This window comes from Tursiops truncatus, chromosome 1, assembly GCF_011762595.2.
Source record: "Tursiops truncatus isolate mTurTru1 chromosome 1, mTurTru1.mat.Y, whole genome shotgun sequence".
Taxonomy (NCBI): domain Eukaryota; kingdom Metazoa; phylum Chordata; class Mammalia; order Artiodactyla; family Delphinidae; genus Tursiops; species Tursiops truncatus.
The window spans coordinates 50,371,308-50,384,257 of record NC_047034.1 but is presented as its reverse complement, the minus strand read 5'-3'; the positions used below and the strand labels follow the sequence as shown (position 1 = coordinate 50,384,257).

Sequence of the window (12,950 nt, the reverse complement as noted above, 5' to 3'; positions counted from 1 at the left end):
CCTTTTAAACATTTGTGATTGATACCTTCATTTTTCTGTTATGTTAAATACAGATACTGGCCTACTTCCCACTCAGACTCCAGGGAGCTTTGCGTGCTGTATTTAAGCACACATGGATGTGTGTATCACCCTTGTTCACACTTAGGAAATGAGTTGGTAAAGATTGGTGCATAAGCACACGCTGTGTTTGTTTGGTCCTAGTTCAGGGTATGTTTGGTGATTTCACTGACTGGCTCTCTTCCGAGATATTGTTTTGTCCACCTGAAGCCCTGGAAGACCCTACTGCTGAGTGGTATAAAGCTGCCACAGAAGTCAGCCAACATCAAGAAGCACAGTTAGCCCTGTTTATAACTGTGTCACTTTTACTATGTCTTGAAATTTTCTATTTAGGAAAATTATTATCTGCTTGCATTTTGCTATGGTATTTTCCATCAAAGACCTCAGTAATACTTTATCTTAACAACATTTTAGCGTTCATCATTGTGTATAATTCACAATGATGAGAGGAGTTTCCCAAGAGTAGCAGTTGTATTCTTCAATAGTTATGGTCTTATTGTAATGTTCTTATGTTATCTTTTCTTGTAGTTATATTTCATATACTTCTACAACTTTAACCCAGACCTTTGGTCAGGAACTGGTATGTGTAATCACCACACCATTGCACAGGATAGAAAATGAGAAGTAACATTTGATGTCTTTTTCTTCACATCATAGATCCAATCACTTCCCAAATCCTATAGATTTTACTTTCTTTTTTGGCTGTGTTTGGGGCTTCGTTGCCGCATGCGTGCTTTCTCTAGTTGCAGTGAACGGGGGCTACTGTTTGTTGCAGTGCAAGGGCTTCTCATTGCGGTGGCTTCTCTTGTTGCGGAGCACAGGCTTCAGGCGCGCGGGCCTCAGTAGTGGTGGCACAAAGGCTCTAGAGCACAGGCTCAGTAGTTGTGGCGCACGGGCTCAGTTGCTCGGTGGCATGTGGGATCTTCCCGGACGGGGCTCGAACCCGTGTCCCCTGCATTGGCAGGTGGATTCCTAAGCACTGCGCCACCTGGGAAGTCCCTAGATTTTACTTTCTATGTATCTCTTGAATCTGTTCACTTATCCCCATCTTATCAATGCCCTACTTTAGATTTTTTAAAACTTAAGAATGTGAAAGATGAATTACTTTGTTCTTCTAATATGTAAAAGCTTGATAAACCATGTATAAACTGATGCTGGAGTTTTGGGACCTCTGAAGTTCAGTATCCTGGTTATGGTTCCAAACTCTAATGTAGAGTCAGGACACCAGTGAGGAGGGAGGAAGACAAACTTTGGAGGAAAATTACCTTCCACCTGCTTGTGCCTTGCTTCTGCCCCCTCACCTGTTTTGATGGTTGCCAGTCCTTAAGGTGAAATATGTGTGTGCTATGTGTATTTTAATTCTTGGAAAATCTAGAAAAAACCTAGGATGATGGGATATAGGGCTAAAGGCTAAAATGTTTAGATACCCAAGGTGTTTAGAAGAATTAAAAGGGGCATAGAGATTGTACTGTTTTTGTTTTCAACACTTTGCTCATATTTCTGTGAGCTATTATGAGTCTCCCAAAACCCAGAGACTTAAGCATATAAACACAGAAGCATTAGAACTGTCCAGCTGATTTTCAAACATCATGTATTGAAGGTGTTTGTGCCAGGCACTATGCTTGGTACTAAGGAATATGATGACTGAACAAGAGAAGTTTTCTTCCCTCCTGAAATTTATTTTTCAGACTAGAGGCATCTAGATGCTGGGAATCCACCAGCATTACTTGGCATTAAGGTTTCATCCTAATACAAAATGATCCTGAAACCAAGCAGTAGGACCCTGTGAAGCCTTCCGGGGGAAAGACACTGCTCCACACCGCCATCCCCTGCCTCTTGTTTGCAGAAAAGCGTCAGCCTCCTAGGCCTTCCCCAAGTTCCAAAGAGCAAATTCAGAGAAGTGAGAAAATGCAGAAAGAAAGGAAAACAGTCAAGTAAAATAATAGTTTAGCTATAAAGCAAAAGTCAATGGCCCTTAGTTCCTACCCAAAGGCTATAGATAATATTCTGAGCCATATCCTTGAGTTTTTTACATATACTAACTCCCCCACCAAATGGAAGAAGTTGACTGCATGCTAACAAAAGCACACAGACCCCAGACCGTTTGGAACCATAAGGCTGATGATGTTGCCTCCCGAAATACCACCTGGCTATCTCCCCAACAACCAGAAATCAATCAGAAAAATGTCCACAAGCTGATCAGGCACCTGCGACTCTCTCCTTTAAAAACCCTTTAAAAACCCTGCCTTTAAAAACCCTTCCCTGAAAGCCACTGGGGAGTTCAGGTCTTTTGAGCCTATACTCCTTGCTTAGCACCTTGCAATAAACTCTATTTTCCTTCATCACAACCAGGCTATGCTTTGGGCGAGCAGACCCAAGTTTGGTTGGCTAATCCTGGTGGTGGTAAGAGGCGGGCTCTCAGCTCCTCCGTTCTAATGTGTTTATCCCATTACTTCCTGAGAACAGGTTTTTAAGCAGTAAGACCCAACGATTTGACTTGGGTTGGCTCTGCCTGAAGTGCAGTCTCCTTACCTGCCTCCAGCCAAAAAAAGTCTAGACCTAGGAATGCCTTCCCCCTGCACGGAAAGTTAAGAGTAGGATGGGGAGGGGGGCGCGGGCGGTGCTTAATAATCCAAGGAAGACTCGATGGAAATGCCAAGGACAGGAGCAGCTTCTGCAATAATGCCTCAACTGATGGGAACACAGAGTTTTTGTTTACCCAATTTCCCCCTGAATGTGGCTTTTAGAATAACAGAGGAAACAACAAAAAAGTGGGACAGAGTGATGCGAGAAACTTGCTCAAGTCCTACCTCGCCTTTGGTCACAAGCCTAAGAAGTCTTCCCGGGGCAGGGGGAGAGCGACCGCCTGCCGCGGAAGCGCCTGGATCCAGACACTTTCTGACTCCGTGAGAACGGCCCGATTAAACATTTTTATTTTTCATTGCTGTTGAATCTATGTTGAGATTTAAAACACAGGGGATCCCCGAGAGACTGTTTCTTAGCCGTTTCAGTCCTCCGCAGGCACCGCCGAAGGCAGCCGCCATTGAGGGTTGCTAAGGCCCGGGGTCCTCGGTTTCTATGACGACAGGCAGGCGTTTGGGAAAAGGTGCGGCTACAAGACGTCTGGCGAGAAGCACAGTTTACAGGTATGGGCTGCAAGTGTCGGTTTCCCATCACTCCTGATGCAGAAACGGTGCGAACTCTGCCCGACCGCGAGTCGGTGGGGCTGCGTGCGCCAGGCGCTGCCTGTGGGGAGGCCGGGACCTCGAGCGAGGGGCGCCTTCAGGTGGTGCCGGTGGTCGGAGGGGTGGGCCGAGCGTGTACTTCCCGACCTGGGCCCAGACTCTGATCCACCCACAGGCTTCTTAGTCGCATCAGAGGACTTTAGAGCCCGGAAGTCTCCTCAAAGAAAACCCATGCTAGATGAATTGTAAACTCCAATTTTAACATAAACAGTTAACGGGTCTCTCTCTCTCATTCTCTCTCTCTTTCTCTCTCTTTCCTGCAGGTCAATGCGGCAGCCCTGCCAAATCCCAGTAATGCCGCTGATTTGTTTCTAGGTTAGCTTTCTGGAGGGCTATTTCAAATTACTAGAGAGTGATAGGAGGCATTGCTTACTATGTCGCTCCCGAAAACGCCCTCAACGTCAACACCTGAGGGCAAAAATGTGAAAATCTCTGCATCCAAGGAAGAGACAGGTAAAGTTCTTCAAGGCATAAATAATCATGGCCATAGTCAGAAATCACAATACGTTCACTATTTTCCTTAATTTGAGATTTCAGGATACTTTAATTAGTTTCGTTTTTCCAATACATTTGTTTCAATAAAATCAAAAGCCATTCCTTTTATAATATTTTTCACTGCTCTGCGTAAGGACTGTGTTTGTAATTTTTTTCAAATGCTAATGAGTTTTATATTGTTCTGAATTCAACCTATTTTAAATACCAATGGTTGTATGAAACAGTACTTTTTTGGGGTATTTGTGTCAGGTTTTAGTAATTATTCTGAATGAAAGTAATTATTTGTATAAGATTTTCATTCATATATAGCTAAATGCAGATCTGTACTGGAATAAGAATCTGCTAGTCACTTCCCTGGCGGTCCAGTGGTTAAGACTCCGCGCTTCCATTTCAGGGGGCTCGGGTTCGATCCCTGGTCTGGGAACTAAGATCCTGCATGCCAAAAAAAAAAAAAAAAAGAATCTGCTAGGCTCATTCCTACCCCTCATTATGTTAAAGCTTCCTCCAACTCACCTACATCTTGTTTTTAGGGGATATTCTGCTAAAGTCCCACCTAACTTTTTTTTTTTTCCTTATTTCCTCCGATATTCTGACTCCATCCCAAACTTTCAAGAGATAGACTTTTGGTAATGTGAACTTCAGAGGTTTTGATGGTGATCAAAGCATGATACATCCTTACAGAAATTAACAAACCATTCTATGTGAGGGGCATAGATTAGTTGAGAGTTCTTTAAGAAGATTGACAACCTACCCCTCCTTGCTGACTGTATAGGAGACCTTTTCCTATATTAGGCCTACTCCCCTACCTTTATAACTCCTCTGCCCTAGTCAAACTGAGTAGAACACTCTTTATACTGAGTTTTACTGCACTAATTTGCTCAGATTATTCTACTCTCTTCATTTCTAAGGATCCCAAGTCTACATTTAAATCCAACTCAGATAGCTTTCACTCTATAAATATTCCAATTTAATTTTCACCTTTGAACTTATATAGAAAAAATTACTAAATAATTTGACAGTTTTGAGGAGAGGAGATTTCTTTTGTCGTTTTCACATCAAAGGGAAAATAGACATTCCCATCATCTTCATGCTATCTCGGTTAGTTGATCAAGCGAAGTGAGTTTAATTTTCAACTTTGAATTTGGAATAATGGAGGTTCATCTTTGTACCTGAGTTTTTGAACTCATGTCTGATGTAAGTGTGAGTAGGGCAGACAATATGAGTTCCTTTTTCTTGACCAGTTGACTTTCAGTGTTTTAAATATTGCTGCTATTCTTGGCAACCGGAAGCAATGTTTCTCTCTGTTAGCAACATATATATGGGATTGATGAGGTAGCCTGGGAATCTCTAATTAACTCTCAAAAAAACTACAGTAAGCTTTTCTTTCCCATTATTTTCTTAGGACTTCCTAAACTAAGGGAGAAAAAAAGTCTGGTGGATCCGTCGAAACCCCTTCCTACTTCCCTTCAGAATGAGTTCATCCCTCAGGAAGTTCTACTTTCTCTGACCTATACAGCCAATGCTGGTCCTTGTCCTGAAAACTTACTGCCTCCTAAGAAAATTAAAACCCCAAAGGTGTGTATATACATATATAAAGTACTTGGGAACATTTATCTTTTGGTATCCGGTTCATTAAGTATTCATTTAGCATATGTTATGTAATCCAGATTGTCTTAAGAATATTTTAAAATTAATTTCCTAGATTGAAAACTAAACTCTTTTGCATATTTTCAAGGAAATACTTGAGTATTTCCATTAACCTGTTTTTATGTGATTTACCTAAATGATCATTACTACTCTTAGTCTTGATATTTTTCTTTCACTATTGAATTGTCCTAGTTTCAGTCTTTCTCCTTGGTATTAAATAAGAATTCTGCTCTCTCTTTTTCCATAGAATATTCAAATGCCTTTAATGTAAATACTCAAAAATGATTAAGAATAGATTTCACTTGACTAGAGCGCCCTCTGCTGTGTATTCATGTTTTTCTTTTTCCCAGGGTACTCTTCCACGCCCTGTTGACCACGTTTGGCATAACCCTATTCGAAGAAATAAGTTCAAATATCTGATTGACCATCCCGTTTCCCTAACGGGAGCTGGAAGGTAAAGAAGGAAGATAGTTGGGTAGATGCAGATGAATAGAATCATTATCTCATTTTGTATGATTTCCTTGGGAGGAGCAGAATTGAAAAAATTGTAAAATCATAGAATCATCGATTTTAAATCAGAGAATAAAATCATAGAATCAAGATTTCAAAGCTTGAAGTATCTTTTTTTAGAAAAATACATTTATTTATTTTTGGCTGCATTGGATCTCTGTTGCTGTGCGCGGGCTTTCTCTAGTTGTGGCGAGCGGGGGCTACTCTTCGTTGCGGTACGTAGGCTTCTCATTGTGGTGGCTTCTCTTGTTGTGGGCTCTAGGCGCACGGGCTTCAGTAGCTGTGGCACACGGGCTCAGTAGTTGTGGCTTGTGGGCTCTAGAGCGCAGGCTCAGTACTTGTGGCGCACAGGCTTAGTTGCTCCGTGGCATGTGGGATCTTCCCAGACCAGGGCTTGAACTGGTGTCCTCTGCTTTGGCAAGCAGATTCTTAACCACTGTGCCACCAGGGAAGCCCGCTTGAAGTATCTTTAATGAACCAGAATACAATCAGAAGAGGACATGGGTCTACCTTTTTGTGTATGATGATTATCAAGAGGATGGCAATACGTGCTGGCTCTGTTGACTTTTCACTTGTTTTAAATTTGCTTTTGCATGCCTTCATGTACTTGTCCCCTTACTCTCCTATTCTTTGTTGTACCCTAGTAGAAGGGAAAATATCAGGCAGAAGACCTTTAGGGCCTCTTTTATTTGCACATCTGAGAAGAACTAGGTAACATAGCTTCATGACCTGCAAAACCTTGAAAAACAAGTGCTTAATCCCTGCTTTTCCTCAAAGCGAACCCTTAACCTTTACACTGTTTTAGATCAAATCAGCAAATTATATTTGTTGTTTTTATATCATTCCTAAAAATATCCAAAATTACAACATTTTCCCTGTGAAGATTGTAATCTGCTAATTTTCTGTGTATGGTTAATTTATCAATTTACTCCCTCCAAAAAAAAATTTACTCCCTCCATGCTCCTTACTGAAATATCACTTAATAGTAAGTTTACAGTTACTAATACTTGGGTAGGTTATTTAGTCTTTCTGAGTTCCATTTTCTCACTTGTAAAAAGGGAATAATAGACTTGCTCCATTTTGTGTACCTTCCAGGGATATAGAAAGCACAAATGAGATAATGAATGCAAGAGCACTTGTAAAACTATACACTGCTATGTAAATATAAGGTGTTATTACTCAGCTATGTCTCAGTGCTAGAAAAAGTGGTAGAAATTTAGGCTCTTCATTCCTGTGTCCTGGGGCTTTGGTGTCATAAGTATTGGTACTTTATTTTATGCCATCAGACCATGGCTATAATTATTACTATATAATAATTAGTAGTTATGAGATGTTTGAAGTACTTTGAAAAAACAATTAGCTATATCTGAATGCAGCAATAAACTGACATTAAAGTTTTAATGTCAAATGACATCTGAGTTGGAACTTTTTAAAATGTGAAGATCTGTAGTGTGATAGACAGGATAATGACCTCCCTGAAATGTCCTCACTGCAGTCCTTGGAACCTGTGGATACGTACCTTACATGGCAAAAGGTACCTTACATGGCAAAAGTTACCTTGATTTGGCATTGGCAAGAGACAAGAGGAGGGTGACTGTAAAATTAATAAGTGTTAGTGACAGATATTGAGGACAAAGGATGGGATGGAATCAATTATGGATGCTGAGATTTTTGATGAGTAGAGTGGTGCTGCTAACTGACAGAATTAGTGAATATAGAAGGGTGAAAAGTGAGAATGAAGGAGAATTATTCAGTCATATCTAGAGGTAACAAATATGATAAGGTGAGATTTGATAGCATTGCCAAGGGAGAAAGTATAGGGAGAGCACAGAAGGATGAGGACAGGACGTTGTGGAGCATTTCCATTTGGTAGGCAGGAGGTCACAGAGATGTTCAAGAAGGGGTAGGTAGGATGAGAGAACCAGGAGAGTCCAGTCATACAGAGGACAGAGGAGAGGAGAGTGTTTTTAAGAAGAGAGGTGATCAACCCTGGAAAATATTCCAGGAAAATAGTGGAAGATGAGAACTGATGACTTAGCTGTAGAAAGTCATCCTCAGCTTTCTGGAGAATGATTTCCCAACTGCAGGGAAATTTTAAGAAGTCTGATGTTTAGCAGAAAGTGAGAGATAGATAGATCAAGGTAACTTGACAACAATGTATGGTCAAGGGAAGATTTTTAGAAGGGGAGAAGACTTGAGTTATAGACCAGGGGGAATGTTCCAAGAGAGAAGGAAATACACAGAAATTAGGATTGATGGAATGAGGTCCCCAAGGATGTGGGCAAAGATGAAATGAAGGACTTAAGTGGAGGAAATAATCCTGGGGAAGAGAATATATCTTAACATGAGGCTGAAGGAAAGGCGAATGAGAAATTTGACCTGGAGAAGAGGAAGAGTGCGGGGGGGAAAACCCTAATGCCTCAGCCTTCTTAGTAAAGTATGAGGTAAGGAGACCAGCTTTGTGTCCCTTTGTATCCACTAGAAGGATGTGTGTGGACTTTACCCACTCTTATCCAGTAGCCAGACAAAATTTATTTTGTAAATATATTTTTCTTATCTTTTAGGGATATTTCTTTTCTGTACGATGTTAAATATGTTAAAGGAGAGACTAGGGAGAGCACAATTTGTCCCCCACAAATGGACCGTTCATTACAGTCACGTGATGGTGTCCTTGTGCCTCATAAGGTAAATAAAGTATTTGACAAATAATTTCCTCTCCCTCTCTCTACTTAAAAAAAAAATTTCCCCCAAATATAAAGCCATGTCATACTATAACAACCTGCATTGTTTATGTTTTCATAGCACTTTCTAATTATTTCTAGAAAAGGGCATTTAGTGGGAGATGATCAAACATATCTTATTTTAAGCCATTTTCCAAACTACAGTTATTTACTTTAATCTGGATAATACAGTGTAGGAGACTAGATTTTTTTTAAAAGAAACCAACAGTTTAAAGTTGTAGAATTCTTGAAAGTAACACAACATTGTAAATCAACTGTACTTCAATTTTAAAAAAGGCAGAAAAAAGAATTGTAGAATTCTTATTTTTGGCTTGTTGCTAAGGTAAATTTTACATTCCTATTGAATTTTAAAGTCAATAGATTTTTGTGTAATTAATACTAAAACCAAGATTGTTCTTTAATTCATGGCTAATTTTTAATTTTATTTATTTTTAACATTTATTTTTGGCTGCGTTGGGTCTTCGTTGCTGTGCGTGGGCTTTCTCTAGTTGCAGTGAGCGGGGGCCACTCTTTGTTGTGGTGCATGGGCTTCTTATTGCGGTAGCTTCTCTTGTTGTGGAGCACGGACTCTAGGTGCGCGGGCTTCAGTCTTCATGGCACATGGGCTCAATATTTGTGGCTTGTGGGCTCTAGAGCACAGGCTCAGTAGTTGTGGCGCACGGGCTTAGCTGCTCGGTGGCATGTGACATCTTCCTGGACCAGGGGTCGAACCCACGTCCCCTGCATTGGCAGGCGGATTCTTAACCACTGAGCCACAAGGGAAACCCCTTGGCTAATTTTTTAATTTGTGCTCTGCTAAAAGTTTATGACTCCTTGCCATGACCCATATTACTAATATTGTTATTTCTCTGATCAAAATCTCTTAATAAATAGTATCCCTTTGGTATAGAAATTAGGATTTGTGAAACTCAATTTTTTTCATCTGCTTGTTTTCATTCTTGTTGTTCTTTCTTTCTTTTTAAGCCAAAGAAACTAACAGATACTTTGATTCCTGAAGAATTTCATATTGTGTCAAATACAGGAGTTTCAGGTTTGGAGTGTTATGATGAGTGAGTACTGTGGTATATACTGAATATCTGACAAGTTGAACTGTTTCCTACTTCCCAGACATAGAGGAACCTGAGCAGTTCACTCATGTTCCCAAGCAATATCTACACTGAAGTGAGTAAACATCTGGCTTACCATCCTAATACAATTTAAGAAAGGTATCAAAAACTAATGAAAAAAGTCTTACTTAAAAGAGTTTGAAGCAACAAGAATTTACTGTATAGCACAGGGAACTGTGCTATTACAAGATATTGAATATCTTGTAATAACCTATAATGGAAAAAAATCTGAAAAAATATATAACTGAATCATTTTGCTGTATACCTAAAACTAACATAATATTGTAGATCAGTTATATTTCAATTTAAAAAGAGAGTTTGAGATTTTAGTTTAGATTAAATCGTTCTCTGTCTTTTCCTACTGTTTAATTTTGAATTAAAAAAAAAATAGATCTTTGTTCTGAACGCTTGCTGTGCCTCTTTGGGAATGGTTTTGAGCAATGACAAAGGAAAGTAGCCCTCTAAGTTGGAATCTATAATGCACACTCTAGGGCTTAGCTCCAGACTTCAGACTAGTCATTTCAAGTTTTCTTTGATTTCTGCTAATGGAATTGAAAATGGGATCTTGCTTTTATTTTCTGAAACAACACTTGAATGTTTCATAGTTTAAAAAACTAGAACTTTGGATTAGGTTTTATAGTAAAATACTCAGAAGCTGTCACTCTTTTTACCTTATCCAATACGTATGTTAAATGGCATTTCCTTATGATGGTGGGTTTCAGAACAATATTTTGCCAAAGGGAACTAAACGGAACTCATTTTTTGGGTAACTTTTAATTCTTATATAATTTCAAAATTATAAAAAAGTTACAAAAATGGGACAGGGAACTCCTGTATACCCTCTATCCTGACTCACTGAGTGTTTACATTTTGCCTTATTTGCTTTAATACACACACACACACACACACACACTTAAACTATTCAAGAGTAAGTTGGAGTCCCTCATGACCCTTTGCCACCAAATACTTTAGTGTGTATTTCCTTGTAACCCACTATTTATAGATCTTTTTGATGACTTTTTTAGCTCCATCATTCTTGTATATATTAGTTGCCATTTTACAATATAGACTCATAGATTTCTGTTTTTTTCAGTGAGTTATAATTCTTTGCTATCATTGATGTTCAAATTTTTCCTGATTTTGCTAATGCCAGATCCTTTGAGCTGGCTCTTGTGTTCTTTAGGCATGTCCCCATCATTCTTTGAATGTTCTCTTATTTTCTGGCTCAATAAGATTTTCAGGTTCATCTTGTATTTCCCAGCTCCAGCTTTGGAGTGAGCTATGAGTCACTTCTCCACGGAGTACTGTTTGCCTTTTAGTGTAGAAGCATTCTTAGAAACCAAGATCTGGGTGCTAGATGTACTCATTGCTCCTGGGGTATCATTGCTTCTAGTCCCTCTCACATACTCATTTTTGAAACGTTTTTGAGTCTTTATATTCCCTGAATATTTTTCACTAATCTAAATTCTGAAAGTGGACCTTATTAACCAACTGTGTTCCAGTAGGGGGCAGAACCAAAGGAAGTGTTTTTTAACTAGGGGAAGAAAAAAGATATATAAATAATAATGAATTTGAAGAATTACCATGAGATTCTCATTGTGATACCCATTTAGGTATAAGCAAGTACTTCCAGAGGACAGATAAATATGCTGGGCATCAGGAAGCTTGGCTTCTAGTTTCAGCTCTGCTTATTAATTTTATAACCTGTTTAGTCACTTAACTTTGTTGACTTCAGTGGTCTTAAAACATTCCTCCACCTTTAAAATGTCATTTTTCTTAATGAATCAAAGAAATTTTTGTATTGTGATACACTGAGGAATGTGATTAAAGCTCTTTTACTTAAAATTTTTTAAAATGTGATAAGTATCATTATATCTGTGTCTGTAGATGTCTAAGGCTATTTAAGTATCCTCTTGTGTGTAAAACGATGGACCTTTCTGATTGTCTCCAAGCTTCTCAATTCTGTGAGGTCTTAAGTTTTTCATGTCTTGTTATGTGATAAATAGGCCAGACAGTTTTCTTACAATAATATTTACCTGTCTTATTTATTGCAGCAAATATACTACTCTCCTCACAGATAGTGAAAATAGACTATTGCTCTTCCCATCCATGTAAGTATTGTTTATTTTTGAGAGTGTTTCTAAGAAGGAATAACTATATACACATATTCTTCTTTTTATTGGTACTTTATTACACAAAAATATTAAAATTACTGCAGAAAGCCAAGACAATAATTGCCTACAATTCTATCATTTGATCAGTGTTTTCATTTGTCCAACTGCATATTGATTTTTTTTTTTTTTTTTTTTTTTTTGTGGTACGCGGGCCTCTCACTGTTGTGGCCTCTCCCGTTGTGGAGCACAGGCTCCGGACGCGCAGGCCCAGTGACCATGGCTCACGGGCCCAGCTGCTCCGCAGCATGTGGGATCCTCCTGGACGGGGGCACAAACCCACATCCCCTGCATCGGCAGGTGGACTCTCAACCACTGCGCCACCAGGGAAGCCCTGCATATTGTTTTTTTACATATTTATAATAATATCAAAGTGCTAAAAACACTTTTTTTTTTACCATTTTAAATGGTTTTTTTGGGGTTTGTTTTTAAATTTTATTTTATTGTGGTAAGAATACTTAACATGAGATCTATCCTCTTAATAAAATTTTAAGTGTGCAATACAATATTGTAATTATAGGCACAGTATTGTACAGCAGAACTGTAGAACCTTGCATAACTGAAATATTATGCCCATTGATGAGCAGCTTTCCATTTCCTTCTCCCCTCAGCCCCTGCAAACCACCATTCCACTTTCTGATTCTATGAGTTTGACTATTTTAGATACCCCATGTAAGTGGAATCACACAGTATTTGTTTTTCTGTGACTGGCTTATTTCACTTAGCATAATGTCCTCTAGGGACATTCATGTTGTTGCATATTGCAGAATTTCCTTCTTTTTTTAAGGCTGAACAATATTCCAGTATGTATGTATGTATGTATGTGTGTGTGTGTATACATATATATATATGTATACACACACACCACATTTCCTTTATCCATTCATCAATGGATCAAGGGTTGTTTCCACATCTTGGCTGTTGTGAATAGTGCTTCAGTGAACTTGGGAGTGTTAATGTCTCTTCAAGATCCTTTTT

At 39.1% G+C, this 12,950-nt stretch overlaps 1 protein-coding gene across 10 annotated transcripts in view; it reads left to right on the top strand.

Moving 5' to 3' along the window:
- Positions 1–3,070: 3,070 nt before the first annotated feature.
- AXDND1 (axonemal dynein light chain domain containing 1) overlaps positions 3,071–12,950 on the top strand; it is a 65,746-nt gene continuing 55,866 nt past the window's right edge. For 3 of the 10 annotated variants that reach the window (XR_004526045.2, XM_073803808.1, XM_019918546.3), the window contains exons 1-7: positions 3,071–3,203; positions 3,566–3,755; positions 5,200–5,372; positions 5,795–5,898; positions 8,519–8,639; positions 9,659–9,744; positions 11,856–11,912. Coding sequence is in view for 9 of the 10 variants with exons in the window: in XM_073803808.1 (XP_073659909.1) it covers positions 3,677–3,755; positions 5,200–5,372; positions 5,795–5,898; positions 8,519–8,639; positions 9,659–9,744; positions 11,856–11,912 (620 nt within the window). In the remaining variant the exon portion in view is untranslated. Of the gene's footprint in view, positions 3,204–3,565; positions 3,756–5,199; positions 5,373–5,794; positions 5,899–8,518; positions 8,640–9,658; positions 9,745–11,855; positions 11,913–12,950 lie in introns of those variants that run through there. The other 7 variants (XM_019918549.3, XM_019918548.3, XM_019918545.3 and 4 more) reach the window with 5 other exon arrangements.